This window comes from Sarcophilus harrisii, chromosome 4 (genome assembly GCF_902635505.1).
Source record: "Sarcophilus harrisii chromosome 4, mSarHar1.11, whole genome shotgun sequence".
Classification (NCBI taxonomy): domain Eukaryota; kingdom Metazoa; phylum Chordata; class Mammalia; order Dasyuromorphia; family Dasyuridae; genus Sarcophilus; species Sarcophilus harrisii.
Window position 1 is genome coordinate 354,387,141 of NC_045429.1, and position 21,159 is coordinate 354,408,299.

Genomic DNA, 21,159 nt, shown 5'->3' on the forward strand with positions numbered 1-21,159 from the left:
TCCTGACATTTCACTCATCACAGAGCGGATAGCTCCTTCTGCTCTTGGCTCATGAGGAAAAGATGATTTTTTTTGTTTGTTTCTTTTCCTCTGACCAGTCTCATGACACCAATAGAGCTTAGCTAAGCATAGCCAGAGTGAGAATAAAACAAAGTTTAAAGGTAGAGAGATCATAATCCTTTCTGAGGGAACATTCTCCAGAAGTCTCAAGCTTCAGGGAATCTATGTTCATTTTTTTATTTCCACTAATAAATTTAATTAATTTTACCCCACAAAAATGTAGATTCCTATCGATTCAATACTATAGACAAAACAAAAAACCTTTACATCCCAGGCCTGTCACTTCCAAGACATGTGGTCTTGGCCAAGTTACTTTAACCCCTCTTGAGTTCAGTTTTCCCATCTACAAAATGAAGATGCTGAACCATAAAGGTCATGACCAGCTCTAGACCTAGGGTTTTATTATCTTTCTCTGAAGTTTATGATGAGTTCTACCAACAACAGACTTGTGAAAACAACATATGCCCTCTACCTAATTTTGCATTACTTCATTTAATGTGCATATCTGTATTGATGTCACTGTCAGTCTATAATATTCCAGTATATTAACCTATCAGTAAATCTAGGGGTTTTTTGGAGGGAGGAGAACTGTGAATATCTTTTCAAAGAGATCAGTTTTTATTTCCTTATACATTACTTCTTAAGATATACTTCAATCAGTACAATAAAGGCATACCGTTTCTCCCACAGCTTCACTGGCATTTTGTTATCATTGCTGATAGCACAGATGTGAATTGATACTCTTTTAGTTTACAACTCTTAATATTTCCCTACACTTTCATTATTTGTTTATACTTAATACACTGTCTAAAACTCATCTTTTGAGGATTCTGAGAGATGGTGATCCTTTGAATGAAACTAAAATATATAACAATGGGAACCCACTTCTAGAGAAACAATAATTTCCAGTCTCTTACCTGACAAAGTCTTCAAAAGTCCGGAAAGAAACCATCCCGCCCATCCTTTGGCACGGTGGAGTGAATGAGTTGTCTAGTAGCACATCACTGACACTGGCTACGTGAGCCATGCCATAGTGGTTGAGGTTGGAGGAGAAGGACATTCTAAATGGCGATTTAAGCAAGTCCATTAGACGAGGAGGGGAAGGGAGGGTGGTTCTGGGAGAGGGAGAGCAACAACAGAAAGGAGGGGAACGGGAGAGGACTCTTAAGTAAGGTCAGGTGGCAGGGCAGATCTGGTTTTTTACCCATTACAGACACTAATGTCTTAATTATATTTGTATTAACCCTTTTATTCAAGCTACTCCCAAACACAAATCTGTGTTTTCTCATCCCAGAAAATATCAAATGATATCTTTCCTGTCAGCTCTAGCACTATAGTGGATTCATACTACTAATGAGTTTAGTAGCATACATGGGGTTAAAAAACCATCCTGCACCTCCCCTCCCCCCAAAAAACCATTCTCTCCTTTAAAAAGGAAAAGTCAGCAAGTGAATGGTTACTATGCAATGTCTAAAATATTTTTCTCTTGAACTGTAACAGATTAAGTGTTCACAGATACACACAAAAACAACTTTTGTTTGAGGCATTAGTAAATCATTATAAACAACATTATTTACAAAACTAGTTACTGTTTTAAAAAAGAAAGAAAGGTATTTACTCCTTTTCTATAGTTTGATAACTAGTCATTATTCTCCCACTACTTTTTTTTTTAAGGTGAAAAGATTTTATTTTAAAACTGTCAGCACTAAATTGTAACTGCCCTTTTTCTTCATTTTAAACAACCTCACCACTGCACCAACAGCCAACACAGAATCTGCTCTGTAATTCACCATGACTTAGAAAATTACAGAGCATGGGGTCTCAAAATGTACAAGCCACCATGGAAAGCAACTGAACAAAGGAGCTTGAAGGAAACTGAGCTAATGTGTACATTTTTAAAGACTGCTGTACACACATATTCCATGATACCCCCTTTCTCAGCTGATAACTAACAATATAAAGTTCTTCCAAACACAGAGATGCTCTGGGAATGAGCTCAATCTCTGGGATGCCACCAGAACTATGTTTAATATAAGCTCCAAGCAAACCTCCTGAAACAGAGCTAAGTGGCTAAAGGGCAGTGCAATGAGACTGTAATTTTGGGGTGCAAATGGAAAGTTCTCCTTGAAGTGTACCACCTGCAGTGCGGCAAGGGAAGGCAAAGGAGACAGACTGTGATGTGCACACTGTTGCAAATCATCATCATAAAAGCTAATGGAATTCTTTATAGGAAAGGAGTGCTGTTCACACAGACTGTACAGAATGACACTCCAGGTTTTTATTTCTTTGGCAAATGAGGACTATGAAAAAGGTACTTCATCTTTTGTCAGTATCAGGGAGTAAAAAAGCTGGGGAATACTGATACTATGAAACTTATAAATGCAACTCACATCAAGCCCTAAAAACTACTACTCAACACTCATTGTAAATATGAATGCAGAAAAAATATTAAATATTGACTTCTTAGTGTTTGTCTCCTATTCTCCAACATCACTTGCTGTATCCCATAAAGGACCAAGTTCATGAGACCGTAAGAGTCTCTTTTCTACAAACATGTCATCATCAGCCATGAAAGGAATAAAAGTTAAAGATGGGATTTAATTAAAGATGTGAAGAGGCTAAGCATACAGCAAACAAAAGGTTAAAGATCACTTCTATTTAAAGAACACCAGGGAAGATAAACTTCTGAGGTATCTCTACCACCACAGAAGCCACAGTGGTAAAATGCCCGTAATAGGAATTCATCAAAGTCCCCAGCAAAACAGATGAGGAAAACCAACCAATGGTTTTCTGGATTCTCCAAAAAATTATTATAAAAGTCATTTTGATGACTTATATTTGGATACCAATATGATGGTACACAGAAAGCTGGTGACTTGTCATTGTGTAGATTGGATTCCAGTAGAAATTAATAACCTCTCCACCTTAAATCATGAATCCACATTTATTTTAGGAGGAGAAAGAAGCAGACAAATTATTATTTTATTTGAATTATTTTAGCTCATAGTCTTTAGAGATATAATTATCTTAAATAGTTTTCTCCAGCTTTAATCAAATTACAAAACAATAAGCCTCAATAGCAAAATTATTAAAACCATGGTATTTTTATTTTAATTTTGGGGAAATCTTACAATCTGATGAAGCTTGAGATCAGATACTTCAGGATTTGCATTCCTCCAACAGGAGGAACATTAAGGAGGCAAAAAATTTAACATGTCCTTTACAAAACAAGAATAGCTTTATAGGTACTCCTCCCTAAACCCTTAAATCAGAGGGCTAAGCAAGTTTCCAGCAAAACTGTATGTTAAGATACTATCTATCTGTATACTCCCTGTCAAATGCCATTGTGGAGTTTTTCCAGACAGGCTGTTCATTAAGTACTTTTAAGCAGCTGCAAGAAAAGCTGAACACATGTTTTCCTAACAGGAGAATTATAATTTAGTGTGTCCAAAGGGGAGATATCAGGATTTCCTGGGGAAGGCAACCATATTAGCATGTCAAGTTATTACTTCCTCATTTCACTAATTCTAAGTTATAAAAAGCATTTTTAATTGGAAAAGAAACTAAACATACGGTACCTGTTTAGCGTGGGGATGTTCCCTCTGTAATTAAATAACCACAGTTAGTTACTGATAGGTTAGTGAAAGCCATAATAAAAGAACTGTCAGAGCAGATATAGACCAATAGCAAAGAGCTCCTATTTGGCAGCTCTGGTATTCTTCAGCCTTAATTAAGCTATCATTACCTCTCAACCTCCAGAATACCTCCAAAGAGGCATGCCTCCTGACCTAGCTTACCATAGTAGCTATTGATATAAAGGGTCACACAGAATGTATTTTCTTCTTAAGTTCTATTACAAAGAACTTGGCAGTAAAGCATGGACTTTTGCAAACTCATTTAAATTATATGATAAGTATACACACCAAAAGCTCTTAGTATGAGGATTAGTGCTGGAAAAATAGATGTGCAATGGCTCTAAATTTTACAGAACAATGAGGGAGTAGCGGGAAAGCTTGGGCAGTTCTCTCTCTTTCTGACTGCTCTTCCAGGCACAGGTTAACAGGCAGACAGGCTAGTCTCCAAGGGAAAGAATTCAGTAGTTCAAGGTTCCCAGTTACCCCTTCTGGACGCTTAACTAAAACCCTTCTTCCCAAAGTGATAAAGAAAAACATTAGCAATACAGGGCCTTAAAAGAACCCAACATTAACTACAAATGACTACACAACATTATAGAAATAAGGAATAATCAATAAAGGAAGACAGGGTAATAAATGCATTTTAACTATATTAAGAACAAAAATGTCATAGAACACAAATCTGGTAAATAGTATAATGTTCTCATAAAATAATGTGCCACAAGCAAAGTTGAGATTACAACATGAAATGGAGATGGAAAAGCAAGGATCCTGGAAACATACTAAAAGACAAAACACTCATGCTGGTTATCTTCTTAAATGGATAGTCAGTCAGCTTCTCTTGTGTTCAAAAGGCAAAGTGATACTTACCACCCAACTTTGGGGTCTGGCAAGGGTTGGTCCATAGACACACCTCACCCATCTAACTTGTCCCATGAGATGGCAAAGGATTCTATTAGCCCTTAATTCATCATTATAGTTTTCTGGCACACAAAGGACTTAATGGCCAAAAAATACATAATGTATTATGCTCATGATATGTGAGGAAGGCGATGAGGGAAGGAAATTATGCGCTTTCTTTGGCAATGAAAGAAACAGCATAAAGCTATTAGAAATAATTCATAACTTTAGCAAAGTTGCAGGGTATAAAATAAATCCCCATAAATCCTCAGCATCATACATCATACATCACCAACAAAATCCAACAGCAAGAGATACAAAGAGAAATTCCATTCAAAATAACTGTCGACAACATAAAATATTTGGGAATCTATCTACCAAAGTAAAGTCAGGGATTATATGAGCAAAATTACAAAAAACTTTCCACACAAATAAAGTCAGACTTAAATAATTGGAAAAATATTAAGTGCTCTTGGAGAGGCCAAGCGAATATAATAAAGATGACAATACTCCCTAAACTAATCTATTTATTTAGTGCTATACCAATCAGACTTCCAAGAAAATATTTTAATGATCTTAAAAAAACAAAACAAAAACAAAAACAAAATTCATATGGATTAAGAAAAGGTAGAGAATCTCAAGGGAATTAATGAAAAAAAAAAATCAAATGAAGGTGGCCCAGCTGTACCTGATCTAAAACTATATTATAAAGCAGCAGTCACCAAAACCATTTGGTATTGGCTAAGAAATAGATTAGTTGATCAGTGGAACAGGTTAGGTTCACAAGACAGAATAGTCAACTATAGCAATCTAGTGTTTGACAAACCCAAAGATCCTAACTTTTGGGATAAGAATTCATTATTTGACAAAAACTGCTGGGATAACTGGAAACTAGTATGGCAGAAATTAAGCATGGATCCACACTTAACACCGTATACCAAAATAAAATCAAAATGGGTCCATGATTTAGGCATAAAGAACGAGATTATGAATAAATTAGAGGAACATAGGATAGTTTACCTCTCAGACTTGTGGAGGAGGAAGAAATTTGTGACCAAAGATGAACTAGAAACCATTACTGATTACATCAAATTAAAAAGCTTTTGTACAAACAGAACTAATGCAAACAAGATTAGAAGGGAAGCAACAAACTGGGAAAACATCTTCACAGTTAAAGGTTCTGATAAAGGCCTCATTTCCAAAATATATAGAGAATTGACTCTAATTTATAAGAAACCAAGCCATTCTCCAATTGATAAATGGTCAAAGGATATGAATAGACAATTTTCAGATGATGAAATTGAAACTATTATCACTCATATGAAAGAGTGCTCCAAATCACTATTAATCAGACATGCAAATTAAGACAATTCTGAGATACCACTACACACCTGTCAGATTGGCTAAGATGACAGGAAAAAAATAACGATGAATGTTGGAGGGGATGTGGGAAAACTGGGACACTGATGCATTGTTGGTGGAGTTGTGAACGAATCCAACCATTCTGGAGAGCAATTTGGAACTATGCCCAAAAAGTTATCAAACTGTGCATATCCTTTGACCCAGCAGTGCAACTACTGGGCTTATACCCCAAGGAGATACTAAAGAAGGCAAAGGGCCCTGTATGTGCCAAAATGTTTGTGGCAGCCCTGTTTGTAGTGGCCAGAAACTGGAAAATGAATGGATGCCCTTCAACTGGAGAATGGTTGGGTAAATTGTGGTATATGAATGTTATGGAATATTATTGTTCTGTAAGAAATGACCATCAAGATGAATACAGAGAAGCTTGGAGAGAATTACATGAACTGATGCTAAGTGAAATGAGCAGAACCAGAAGATCATTATATACCTCAAAACGATACTGAATGAGGATGTATTCTGATGGAAGTGGATTTCTTTGACAAAGAGACCTAATTCAGTTTCAAACGATCAATGATGGACAAAAGCAGCTACACCCAAAGAAAGAACACTGGGAAATGAATGTAAACTGTTTGCATTTTTGTTTTTCTTTCCAGGTTATTTTTACCTTCTAAATCCAATTCTTCCTGTGCAACAAGAGAACTGTTTGGTTCTGCACACATATATTCTATCTAGGATATACTGCAACATATTCAATATATATAGGACTGCTTGCCATCTAGGGGAAGGGGTGGAGGGAGAGAGGGGGGAAATCGGAACAGAAGTGAGTGCAAGGGATAATGTTATAAAAATTATCCTGGCATGGGTTCTGTCAATAAAAAGTTATTATAATAAGAAAAAAAAAAAAAAAAAGAAACAACATAGCTTGAGCTGGACATATAAACAAAAACCTGCAACCTATCATAGCACACAGAAGCACAACTGCATGTGATTTGTGGCCAGCAATGAATGCTCTTTGCATCAAACATATATAAGACAAAATGAATTCCTAAAGCAGCAGGAATAACATTTCCTAGAACAAATATCTGAAGCATCCATACTATTTTTTGATTTGATTTGCCAAAACTCCTGGAGCTTCTCTCCTACAGGAATGATTTCTATCCTAAAAAAAATGCTTGGTTGTCAAGCCTTAACCCATATAAACACCAAGGGAATGGGAACACATGGTTCAAAAGTACAGTGAAGAATGTAGATATAAGGTGGAGTAATAACATAGCCAGAACTCAGAACAAGAAAAGAAGCATCCCACAAACAAAACAACCTTGGGCTTCATTCATTTATCCAGTTTTGGGCAGTTTAAACATGGTCCAATCTATTATTACAACAATTATTAGAATTTTTGAAGTTTCAGCTTTTGCACGTAGCACAGACTTGGAGTCTCGCACATTCTGGTACTCATCCTTGAGATGAGGGCCAAATTTCTGCTAGAGCATAAACTAAAATGAAAAAAAAAAAAAATCACCTTCAAGAACAACTCTCTTACAGGATGTTCCTAAATTGTCTTATTCTAGGGATAGGGGTAAAAAGGGAAACTTTCTTCTGAATCAGGTTCTGATCCATGCATCTCCTAAAAATTATATTCTTGGGTATTTTGGGCATTCTAATTATTGTAAGAATATTATAATATATTATAATGTAAAAATAATGTAAGAAAACAGCAAATTGAGTATTATGGTACACTAGAAAACCAGTTTTGTGGCCTGTGCATAATAATAAACAACAAAAGGGTTGCAGGCAAGTCAATAGTACTGTTGTACTGTTGTTGTTGTGCATCTAAAATCAAGAGACTGTCATCTACATGTCACATTCATCCTGCATGTGAGTCTACAGAAACTGTCTGAGAGCAGATAATCGAGACCATACTCAAATACTTAAGTGAGATATAAATTCCTTCCTCACAGCACATGAGGGTCAGAGCTTAGACTCTGAGAAGCCTTTTAACCCTTGGTTATTCCTCAATCATGATGTTGGGATCAATACTGCAATCCCTTTCTACACACACCCCTCAATAATCCCCATTTTTAGAGAAGGAATAAATGAGAACACCAAAAAGGTTGAGAACACAGGGGCTAGGTAGCATCAAACCCCAATTCTGGAATATTCTGGATTGTCAGTCCCTATGGACAGCAAACCAATGCTGATATAGACTTCAAAGGACAACAGAGATATCTGAATTCTGCCTTTGATTTTATTGATCTGCCCGCCTAGGTAATTGGAGAAGAGATTCTGCTTCAAAATGAATACAAAACCTGGGATGCTGCCTACTACCTAAAGTTTCTTAATCTGAGAAATACTGTGTTCTTGGGGAGTTAGAAATACTCTGAACTTTTTTCCATCCCTTCCAGCTTGACTGAATTTTAGTAGGCTCTTTGGATCCATATAAACCTTATATCATAAAAATGCTCCTATAACTTTCTCCTAATTTAAAGTTTCAAGATGAAAATAAGTGTTGTACATGCAAACAAGCACTGGTTATATCAAGCATGGATTCAGAGCCTTTGTAGATCAAGTCTTCTGAAATCAAAAAGTAAAGGAGAATCAGAAGAAATCAGCTGAATAATCATTGTCGGCAGTCTCAAAGGATGTCCTTGTCTTACTAGCTTTCTGTAGGGAAACACCAACCAAGGGACTATTTAAACCGATTTGTGCAATGTGCTTCCATCGTTTTCTCTCCTTACCCTTGTAGCTCAGATGCCCTAAACCTATTGCTAAGCTCCAGTTTGGAAAAAGAAAAAAAAAAAAAATCATCATTTCTCTATCTGGTTGTCATCCTTTCTAAACCTGCCTTTCCTCTGCTGGAAGATTCTGACCTCTCTGAGGCAGACAAGTCAACAGAGTACAACATAATACTATTACCTTGTGTCTAACTAGCCACAAAGCCACAGCATGAAACTATAGGGATTTGTAGGTGCCCTGGATTCTGCTCCTTCCCTCCTAGAATGAGTTAGTCTACCTCCACAAAGAGGGATCCAGCACTAACTAATGACAGACTGGACAGTTCTATACCAAATTCTCCAATTTTGCACAGCATACACCAGAAGTTGAACGAATGATCCCAGAGGACACTTGGGTAAGCACTTAATCCTGCAGAGAAGTTTCCTTTTCACCAAATGCCTGCATCTCATCAATAGACTACTGTGCATGGAGAACACTGCAGGACTTATTTATGTACAGCCTACAAGTAAATGTAACCTATTGTTATGAAGTGCTACAAATTAGTTGGATCTAAAGTTCCCTACCACAATCCAAGGAAAGGAGAAGCCTCTTAGAAAATCAAAACGTATCCAAACACTTAAAAATGGCAGTGGGCTGCTTAATGTTGGTCACACTGAAGGGGTTTGATCTCTAACCTTCTCTCATAGATGTGAAAGAAGTTTCATAGAAACCACCAACAGATATCTGAGCAATGATATAAATCTAAAACCTAAAATTCTGGCCCCAGGCAGGAGCCAGGGGAGAAGGAGAGTGCCGATCTCTTCTAGAGGGAAAAAGTGAGGCAAAAAAAGTGTTTAAAATAATGTTTAAATTAAAAAGGTTAAAAAGAATTAAAACATTAGAGAAGACTTCAGAGAGCTGAATAGATACAACTCAAAACCTACTTCATTAAACCATAAATTCCCACCTACAAAAGCAACAGTAAGAAACCAACACCCACAGCTCATCCACCAGGATATAAAAATAGAAACACCAGTGGACTATATCTCAGTCTCCTATGCCAGCTCTGAGGCTTCCTCCTTGACATAGATTAAGAAGAAATACACATGAATAACACTGTTAAATGTTTTGGAATGTTTATTATGAGACAATGTCAATCCCTGACACTTAGCAATCCAAGTCTTTATGATGGACTATACATAGTGCTGTATGCATATCAGGAATAAATCATGTGATAAAGCACTCTATACCTAGTGTCATCTAAAAACAGCTACACATATGTTTATCAGAGAAAGTACAAAGCACAGACTACATTACAATGTCTTTTCCAGGGTATTTGAAGATAATCACTATATCCAAAGCTAAAGATATGCCTGAATTTCAAGATTAAACAAATTGGGGGGGAAGGGGGAAAGAGAGAAGGGAAAGAGGAAGAAAACAGATAAAGAAACCACATTCAGAACTATCTTTCTGGATATAAAGTTGCTAAAGCACCAAACTCAACAAACCTCATTGGTGCTAGTACAGGAATGAACACCAAAGAACGAACACATGAACACTCTCTCTCACTCTCTCACACACACACACTTTTTCTCTGTCTCTCTGACATTCCTAAATCATAGGAAAGGAAAGGAAGAATCAATTCCTAACACTCATCATCAAGAAATGGTGAAGGCAACGAACAGACCAAGCTCTGGGATTAATCAATGTAAAATACTGGCTGAACTCACTAAAGAGCTGGGCTGATGAAATCTTAGACAAGACGAATTAGGTCTTGGAAGACTGGGCAATAGCAAAATACTCTCATCGTGCAGAGCAGCTGCTCTAGTAATGCATGCACAAAAAGGGAAAATATAGATGGCAAAATGACTGAACAATCTCATTTGGAATCCTCACAAATGTAAAATACTAACTGACCACAGATCACCCTAGAAAAAAAACAGAAAAAATGCCAAAGCAAGCAAGATTTTGAGATGAGACCACACAGGATATGTCCCTTAAAATGAGAAAATAAAAAGGGGGAAGGGAGGAGAGACAGAAATCTTGCAAAGGCACCTTTTAACTTTTTATGTCATGAACACAAGTTTCTAACATGGCACATATCACAATCTCTCAAGTCATCACTGAAGTAAAGGAAAGGGTTACAACAAAGCCAACTACCTTGAATAAGGCTATGAACCCTGAATCCTATGGCAGATTAGCCTCAGGCATGATAATAGAGTTGGAAAAATAGCAATTTGGTAATGACCAACAGAAAACCAAACATAAGTTAGTGTGGATGCTAACAGGCAAAAAGGTAATATAAGAAAGAATTGATGAAAGCAGAATAGAGCAACCAAAAGGAGAAAATATAAACAAAGTAAATGCCAACACTGTGACTTCTCAAGAATATCCTGAGGAGGTAGGCCCACAATCTCCTTTGAGACTAGCCTTCATTCATTTGTAGTGTCAATAATTCATATTCTATTTCTATGAGGACCAGAAAAAACTCTACTGAGACACAGATCTTCAATCCACACAGCATCCACAATCCCTACCCACAGCATTGCATTACAAGGATGCTGTAAATTTTAACCTGAAAGCCAGGTTTCAGTCTAACCCAAGAAGTCCTAATCACACAGCAGATTTTTTTTCCCTTCCCTCAAACTAAAATACTGGGAACAGAAGAACAGAATTTCTCTAAATGACACTACAAAAAGAAGGGAAACCATGGTCTTTCTAAGATGTATCAACTTAACAAAAAAAAGTATTTGATTTGCCAGATCCTGATGATCAGATTTCTGATTACAAGTGCATTTCTGGTTAAATATTAAAGGCTCAGAAGTACATTTTTGTGTTTTTGATCTTGAAGAACTGATTTTTTTCTAGAAGGAGTTTCCCCTCACAAATTGAAAAGATTATTTTACTTCTTTTTTTAGAACAATGAACAAAATATTTCATATAAGGTGTTCATGTATCCTCATATCCATTTAGTGTCACCAAACACTAAAAATTTCTAAAAATTCTGCAACAACTATTCATGGATTTCTTTACTACAATTCTTATACATTGAGAATGAATAACTACATTTCAATTTTCTAATTTGAGAACAAGCTGCAATTCTGCCTCCAGGTGGCAGTGGAATTTTCACCAAAAGAAGGAAGAAATAAGTAGGTCCTCTCCTTGTCAAGTTGATTTTTCATAGAGGGGAGAAGATATGTTTCTGTCTTCCTAAGTAGAACTCATAGGACTGAGAAGAGAGTAAGCATTAATAACAACATCCATTTATTTCTGTGAAGATCAAAAATAAGTATTCTGTTGCTCTTCCTTGCTTTTTAAAAGGTTTAGGAAAGATATAAATGGAATTCTAAAGGCTTAAGTATTTTTATGTTTGTTTTGTTTTTAAGTACAATTTACTTTATAAACCATTAAAAAAAATCGTAGATTTCTTAATGTCAGCTGCAGTAGCTCAACTAGCATAGTGTTTCATACATATAAACATATAATGGTTACCAAGTAAAAAGCTCCATTTCTCTAACAAGTTTTTTAATTTAACAAAAAATTAAATTAAAAAATTTATGTGTTTGACCAAATCATATTTTCAAATTTAATATACTAAACATTTTAAAAAACATGGCATCTACATTTCCCTACTCCTCAAAGGAAAAAAAATCCACATCTTCAATTTCTAGCAGTTGTAGTCCTCAAACATCATTTCAGATATTAAAGCAAAATAAACATAATATTTAAAGAAATGTAGATCTGTGTGTTATATGTGCACATGTACACCCATACTACTAAGGAAGGACTACAAGTCATTACAACCATGAAGACTTAGCTAATGTTACGAACTATGTGAATGCACTCTGCTCAACAGTGGCAAGAACTGATTGCAGTTTCAAAGTCATAACGAGACTAACCAAGATACTAAGCAAGATACTAGCTGCATATGGGTAGGGAAAAAAGGATTTTTGAATATAGTGGTTCTCTTTTGAAAAGAAGCAGAATCTCTCGTTTTTTGATAGGTCTTTCCTGGCTATACATCCTAAATAAAAGGTTAGAACAGGGAGCTCAATGAAAGGTATGGGGACAAATGGGGTAAGGAAATCAGAGGCGACCCTGGAACCATGGGAATATCCTGTCTACAAATCACTACTCAACAGGAGAAGCTGGAATAGAGACCAGGAAGAAAAATAGAATTTATTGAGAATTATAGAAGAACATTAAGTATAGCAGGCAGCTCTGTACAATTATTCAAGGAATGCAGGAAACAGAAAGCAGAGCCCCTGTGTGCCATGAGGAGTCTGCCCCTCACTGAAGGACAACCATTCGTTTCTAGAAAATGAGATTCTGAAATCCATAGAGGCAAAAATGTACCAAGAGATGCAAGCTAAATCAGGGATATATGCCTTTCTCTCCTAGAAATAAGGTATTTCTGAGGCAAAGAAGTAAAAGGATCTTTGAAGACAAAGAAAGGAAGCTATGCTTTGCTGAAGGCACTTGACGCTCCCTTTCTACTTGGGGCTGGAGCAACAGTGGCATCCAGTGGCCACATGGGCTCAACACAGATGTCTTTGTCTTTCCAAAGAGCTTCAATTGCTCTGGATGAAGTGGCAATTCAAAACAAAACCATTTCAGATGTCTGCAGCTAAGGACCCAAGAAAAGAGACTTTGCCATACAAAGTACATATACTAAAGGATATAAAGCAGAAGAAATGACAAAGGCAAGGTAAAGACTGGCCATGGTAGATGACAAAATACAGAAGGGCTATTTTAGGCATAATTGTTTTACCTTTGTGGCTAGAAAACTGCTAAAAAAAAAAAAAAAAATTGAGGATCATAAAGGAAAATTTTCCATTTAAAAAAAAAGTAAATTGGTTAGGGAGGATCACCCCAAAACTATCTTTTCAAAGATTAGAAAAGCTGGAAAATAAACAAGCTCTAATTACAAACTTTTCTCGATTATATAATAACATTGGCCTGCCTTGCAAATTTCCAAACTGAAGTTTATTTTAAAAGACAGCTTTAATTCTGCTCTTGGGTATCAAGCAGGTTTATACCTCGCTATATTAGTTTCTACCCCCACAAAGAACAGGAATAGAATTTACCAAAATATTGGCTATATTCCAAATGCAGTTCAAAATTAAAGAGGAAATCTCCTTATAGAGAATTTTGAAAGCAAAATGTTAGACATTCAGCTATTTATCTCCAGAAAATTTGGGAGAGCACATCAACAATAGATTAAGATTAAAGCAAGGCCAAACTTCTATCTCAATTAGATCATATTTACCCTCTCTTTGGATAAAAGCTTAGAGAAAAAAGGAAGGTTCAATAGTTTTTCAGCTTTTCAGTTTTCAGTTTTTCAAATGTATTCATTGTTATATGTTTCTTCCCTCAAAGACTCCACATGGACTGGGTGCTATCTTACCCCATTCCTCTCCTCTCCCCTAATCATCCCCGGTGGTTTAGGGTTTCCATGCAAATTTGAGCTTACCTGTTCGGGTGAGATGTGGGCAACATGAACTGGAACTCTACCACGCAGGTATTATCCTTTAGTTGGCGATGTTGGACACTGTTGAGTTCATAAGCAATGTAAGCCCTTCGTACATATACCTGATTAAAAAGAAATTCTCAGTTAGTCCAGACAGAGGAAATGTGAGAAAGAAAAGATGGGGAAAAAACAATGAATAAGGAGAGTAAATATGAGAAGGAAAAATTAAGAAGCAAACAGCTTGAAAACACCTAATGGCTGGAAAATAAAAATTATTTCATTCTAGCAAACTTTTTTTGCTAATCTGTCGTTCCTTACCCTCCCCAGGTCTGGTTTATATTCTTAGCCCTCAACACAAGGACAACATGAAATAGCACATTTTTGTTGGCCAATTCATGCTTGAGGGCGAACCTGAGTTAAACCCCTATAGGGATTCCATGGTGGAGAGGTAAGAAGAGAAAGAATTGTTAAGTAAGGCTAATTCAGTACTAAGGCCTGCAAGAAAAAGAAAGAACACTGTGAATCCAGAAAGTTCAGCAGGGTATATATAAAACCAAACACATGAGAGCGAGTAATGTGAACTAAATCTTACAACATCATCTTACAGATGATGAAGGTTTTAAATATCAAACAGGCCACTGTAGTTTATCTAGAGGTAACAAGGAATCATTAAAGCTTTCTAATTTGGGGAGTGATAGCATCTGGCTAGAGCTTTGGGAGTATCAATGTGGAACCAGTGTGGAAGACAGATGAATGAGTAAAGGGACTGGACACAAGGAGACCAGTTAGGAGGCTACCAAAATAGTCTGAAAGTGAAATGATAAATACCAGAACTGGGACAGCAGCTATATGAAGGGAAAGAAAAAAAGTTGTGGAGGGAATATTGAGGAGCTCATCAAATAACTCGGGCAGTGTACAGGGGAGCAGTTAGGAGAAGACAGGAAAAGGGAAGAGTCCTATTGTCCAGCATTCCTATTGTCCACTTCTCTTACTAGGTGACCTTCGAGAGATCCTATCTATGGCTACAAAACTCTTTGTCTTACAGCCAACCTACTGATGAACTTATCTAGTTGTATGCTTGGAAAACATATCACCAGAGCTGTTCTTGATGCTTTTTCAACTTGGCCAGAGATTGTGGCAGTTCTAATGGCATGTTTGACTTTTAAAAACCCAATCACCTCTATGCCATTTAGGCACTCAGTAGGGCTTGGTTGTAGGTTCAGTACGTAAAAAGCATTTCATCAATGCAAGCTGTGTCGCATCTGATATAACAGGGCAATCCTGCCCAAATTACAGCGTGGGAGAACACATGATGCTGTTGTGTGAATATTCATCCTCTTTCTGCCACTAAGGTCTGATCTTTAATATGAAAAGAGACACTACAAACCATGGAAACCAGACTATAAACAAATACCAGCTACTCTTCTCCTGTGATAAGTGTTTAGAAGCTAGTGGTTAGTATAAAAAGAAAACTGATTATAAGGATAAATAACAAATTTCTATATATAGAATTTAAAAAAGAGAAATCCTACTCCTAACCAAGAACCAACCTTAGGAAAACAATCAATGTGACAGCCAAATAGGTAGAAGAAATCAATTGGATTAGAAAGGTCACATCATTTTTACATGTAAACTTACCTCCAGAGCTGCCATTCTCACTACCTGGTTGCTATGGTAGAAGAAGTTTGGGAGGACATCAAAAATGGAGGTTTCAGACAAGATAAGTTTCTGGAAAATAGCATTAATACAAAAATAATCAAGGCAAATTCCATCTATACCATGTAAGGCTGCTGAATAAACCTACTTCACTGAAAACTATCAAAAGTCTGAAGCAAATAGTGAAATCTTACAATAACTTTTTATTCATCTTCAAATGCAATTTTCTCATAAATTAGGACAAGTTCAGGCAACTAATTCTTGTAAAAGTATAATTGGGTTGGGAAATGGTTATAGATTTATTACATGAAAGTATGGAATATTACTATGCCATAAGAAACTAAATGTATGAAGAATGCAGAAAAGCATGGAAGACTTGATAAACTGAGACAGAATAAAGAAAGAAAACAATAAGGATCAAGCTTTAAAATAAGAAAATATACATCTCTTCCCCTTTCTGAAGAGCCTCAAGAAGCTGCAAGTAGAATAGTTCATATACTGAAACTCAATTGATATGTTGGTTATTTTGGCTGAACTGCTTTCCCTCCTCTCTTTTTTTGAAATCTTTGTTAACAAGAATGGCTCACTGGCTGGTAAGGGGGGAATGGTGAGAGGAGAGCCAACGAAGGCTATATTAAGAAATAAAGGAGACATTACAACAATAAAATTAAGTTTAAAAAAGTCAGTCACGTTAAAAAGTGGGATCAGTGTACCTCAGTTCTTATAGGTCCTTCCATGCTGCTCTGCTACCAGAGCATCAAAAACCTCTTTACCCTACAGCCAACCTGCTGACGACCTTTCTGAACAAAATGGGCCTATCAGACAAAATGCATGGCACACCATTTAGGTTGGCCTTCCCCTATTTCTCTCAAACAAAATAATGCCCTTATACTAATATTGATTTCCTCATCTAACTTTATTCCTACAGGTGGCAGGGTCTTTGATCCAGCTCCTTACCTAAAGTGGCTGAAACAGGTACCGATGCAAATCCTCAACTGAAATCTTGATTTCATTGAACTAGTTGAAGATACTTACCCCAGATGACAACCGTCTTTTGCTTTGACCTATGAAATCTGGTAACTTCTCTGTGCAAGAAGGGTTAGATAACACTAGTCTAGTCTAATCATTACTAATCAGCAGCAGAATAATGTAATGGAAAAAACCCTGGAGCAGGAATAGAGAGACCTGAAGGTTCCAGTCTCAATTCTACCCACAGAATAACACATGACTTTGGACAAGTCAATGAATCTGTTGGCTTCCCTCAAAATTCTTTTATATAAAAGCAAACTGTTTAACTAAATGAATTATCTTGACTAAAAACCATTACATTGAATTCCCAACCCCTATATTTATGCACACCTGCATTTTTGATTTCTTTCACAAGCTAATTGTACAATATTTCAGAGTCTGATTCTTTTTGTACAGCAAAATAACGTTTTGGTCATGTATACTTATTGTGTATCTAATTTATATTTTAATATATTTAACATCTACTGGTCATCCTGCCATCTAGGGGAGGGGATGGGGGGGTAAGAGGTGAAAAATTGGAACAAGAGGTTTGGCAATTGTTAATGCTGTAAAGTTACCCATGCATATATCCTGTAAATAAAAGGCTATTAAATAAAAAAATAAAGAAAGAAAGAATAAATAAATAAATAAATGAATTCTCTGATCCCTTTTGGCTTTGAAATTCTATCATTCAACAGCTGTATCTCAATTCCTAAATTTTGCAATTCCAATACAAAGAACTTTGTGATTCCAGCATTCCTGATATTCATCTCTGTCTGGTATGGCCAATTTTGGTTTGGCCAAAAACAGGACCTTTCAGACTATCTTAGAAATATAAAGGTTATCGAAGGCCAGATTCTATCAATCCAACAATATCTTTCCTTACTGGAAAAACACAAAGTAGTCACTAAGAAAATATTCTAGGTTCAGAAATAGTCAAAGTATTTCCAATTAAATTGACAAAATAAACCCAATGACTTTTCAATCTCTAGAAGAAAAAAAAAAAAGAGAGCCATTCCTCTTAGTATTCAAAATTTCAGAGAACTCTCTTCCTTTTCCTGAGAAGCACTATGTGTGCCAGGAGGAAAGTATCTTCTATATAGTACACCCAAACTAAGCGTCATACATTGATCTGAAGGCCAGTGAAAGCTGACTTTGGAAGTGTTTCAATACTCAAAGGTATGTATTACAATAGGTCACTTCTGTAAAAACAGATAGTGTCTAATGTAAAGCCAAACCTAATAGAATTTCACCAAGAGGATCGCTTGAAGCTATACAACTTTTTGAGAACACAGGAAAACTTGAAGAACTCTACCCAAGTTAAATGAAGTAAAAGAAATGGTTTATATGTACCTGTAGGTTCTCAATGCAAAATTGATGTCCATACATGTCAATAGCCGATAGAAAAATAGACTCTACTTGGTTATGGCGAAGTTCATAGGATGGTAAATGGGAGGCAATGAGAACCTGGAGTGAAAAAAGAAAGCATGAGTTCCTGAGAGAGTGACTATTTTGGTCACCTATTAAGGCAACCCTGATACAAAGACAATAAAAATAAACCTGAAAGATAAAAATCAACAAAGATACAACCTATCAGAAACTATGTAAAGCACTTTCCAAGTCCTACAACAAAACCAAATGCTGAATCTCAGTTGCCTCTGCCAATGATTTTTGTTGTGAGCAATTCCCTATTGGGAGGGAAACCGCTTCAATCAAGTTCCATCAGTGCATGTGATTTACCATTGCAAAGCAAAGCTACTAGTGCTGAGACTGCATGACTAGCTATTAATTGGAAATCGAGGTTGGCAGCAAGCAGCTGTGGGGATGGCAGAGTGATGGCAGCAAAGCCAGTCTGTTTGCAGCTCTGTAGTAGAGACACACTAGGAAAAGCTGTCCCAATAGCACCAGGGACTCAATACCAAGGAGATGGCATCAAGAAGCAACAGCAAGGTATATGAGGGGCAGAGAGAATAAAAGCAGTGTCACAAACAAACAAACAGCACCACGGTAGGACTTGAATACCCTCAGCATGTCACTGAGAGGTTCAATAACTCTGAGCAGTTCAGTGACATGGATACAATTCCAGGGAAAGCAGAAGGTCAGTGAACAGCTTCAAATGCTGTTTCACTCTCAGCGCCCAGGCACAGAAACACAAAGAGGGTTCAGACTCCCACTTCCCTGCAGAAACCTTTTGGAATGGAAATGAACACGGCAGGGGAAGCTGAGTGGACTTCTCTAGGGCTGCTCTGATTACAAGAGCAGATGATTCACTTCATTATATTTCTGCTTTCCACACTTGAAAACTAAGTTCATATGAAAAGATCATCTGTTTCTAAGCTCCCTTTGGGAAGTCTGAATGGGAGTCTATTTTTTTCCTTGGTCTCTCTCCATCATGACCAGTTTGGCCATTACAACAGTGTTCAGTAGCATGTGGCAGGCCTCTAGGATTTACGTTGACAGAAGGACACCGGATTACAAGATCTCAATGTTAATCTTTAAAGAGTGCACACAACATGGAAACATTTGTTCTAAGGTAATAAAACACGCATGAAGAATTGCATGACTTTGTAAGAGGATTGAATATGAAAGCTTATTGGATCTAGAACTTGCAACCTAAGGACAAGAGTCCTTCCACCCTCTAATGGAGACTTTACTTACCTGCCGGGCTCGAAGTGCCACTTTGGCATTGGTGGTTTTGCTGAGCTGAGTCAGTTCTGTAAGGATATTCAGTAACTCATCCGTAAGGGTTGGATCACGGCCACATAATTGATCCTAATTTTTGTGGAGGCAGGGGAGAAGACAACACATAAATGAATACACATAAGTGGACTTAACATCACCTCCCAACTCCCTTGTTCCACTTCATAAGAAACACAATTGAATTACTAAGGACAGACAAACTCCATCTTTTCTATTCCTAACATCATGGTTAAGGGGATCCCAAATGAAAGCTGAGAGGGAAAAAAGGAGCCAGCAGTCCCAACTCATTCACCAGTATTCTTAATGCATTTCTTTAGCGCATAGTTCTAGACTTTTAAAATCCAAAAGGAATCATCAGAGACTAACAAGGGGGTACAAGGGAATTCTGTGTAAGAAACAGCAGATGGAGCCTCCAAGTTTTAAGAGGTTTTAAATATGTGGGGTCTAACAGGGCCTTCGTGTTCCCTCCCCCATCTTGGAAGAAAGGCAGCATAAAGGAAAAAGAACAGCTCCTGGCAATGTATATTCTTTGAAACCAAATGTTCAGCCTCCCAGAAAAGGGAAAAACAGGAGCAGGAGAGCTAATTATTTATTTCTAAATATGCACACAAATAAAAATCTCACCACTAAACTCCCTTCTTCCTTAGCAATTGTATCTAGTATTCATCTTCCCTCAGATTCCAAGAACCATGCTATTATCTCCAAACTGGTCAATATTATCTAAATTCAAGGTAAAAAAAGCTTTCAACACAAGCACAGAATTGGAACAATCTGATATCCTGATCTCTATCTTACCTCTTCTAAAGGGGAAAAAAAGACATAAAATCCTCAGTCAACCATCTATTGAATTGGAATCTATATGTTGTATAGCAAAGAGATTTCTCCATCTGGAGATCAATTTAATTGCTTAATTTCTCTATTTCCCATGTAATTTCATCCAGGCAACATAACTGCAGTTCTGAAGTATCTTTAACCTTTCCCAATGTTTCTCAACCAAATAATTGTGACAGTGAGTTGCCATTCTTAAGTCCCCACATTGTCTCAAATCTAACCTACATGTATGTATATTTCCCTTTTCTGGCTATTTAAACAATCCCCTGAAGCATCCATGTTTCTTGGTTTCCACCTTCCCGCATGAGGCAGGAAGAAGTGGTGTTTCCAGTGAGGCTTTTTGTTGCTATTCAATCTTCTCTCTACCTTTTCTTGAAGTATCTCTGTTTCCCACCAAGCCACCCCTATCTCAGGAGTACTCTTGACAGTCTGCTGCCATAGCAGTGCAAAGAAATGCTTAGGAAATGCGTCTTTAGGGGAGCACACATATTTACCAGACAGCTCTTTTCCTAGCTTTCCTAGGATCTTCCACGTCATTAAGAACAAGTTGGTGGAATACCTCAACCCCATTATACAGTGAGATAGAAGAACTAAGAGCAAGGCTTCTTTCAAACTATTTCTCCAACTCACTGCCCAGACTTCCTCACAAAGAGCCCAAATCACAAAATACATTATGAGAATTTACATAGTTAAAAAAGGCTTTCAAACATTCTGAGCACCCATTTGCCAGTTCTAATGAGCAGCTAGGTGATATTCTTTTCATTCTCACCTGTTCCCACTTGTCTAGATTAGAAGAAAAGGCTCTAAAAGGGAACAAAACTGTAC

At 37.0% G+C, this 21,159-nt stretch overlaps 1 protein-coding gene across 14 annotated transcripts in view; it reads right to left on the reverse strand.

Annotated features, from left to right (window-relative positions):
- ACACA (acetyl-CoA carboxylase alpha) overlaps nt 1-21,159 on the reverse strand; it is a 249,149-nt gene that overhangs the window by 125,693 nt on the left and 102,297 nt on the right. For 12 of the 14 annotated variants that reach the window (XM_031966554.1, XM_031966551.1, XM_031966547.1 and 9 more), the window contains 6 exons: nt 19,462-19,575; nt 18,157-18,270; nt 15,778-15,867; nt 14,143-14,261; nt 3,639-3,662; nt 978-1,121 (listed from right to left, as the gene is read on the reverse strand). In XM_031966554.1, the coding sequence (XP_031822414.1) occupies nt 978-1,121; nt 3,639-3,662; nt 14,143-14,261; nt 15,778-15,867; nt 18,157-18,270; nt 19,462-19,575 (605 nt within the window). The remainder of the gene's footprint in view (nt 1-977; nt 1,122-3,638; nt 3,663-14,142; nt 14,262-15,777; nt 15,868-18,156; nt 18,271-19,461; nt 19,576-21,159) is intronic. The other 2 variants (XM_031966550.1, XM_031966548.1) reach the window with 1 other exon arrangement.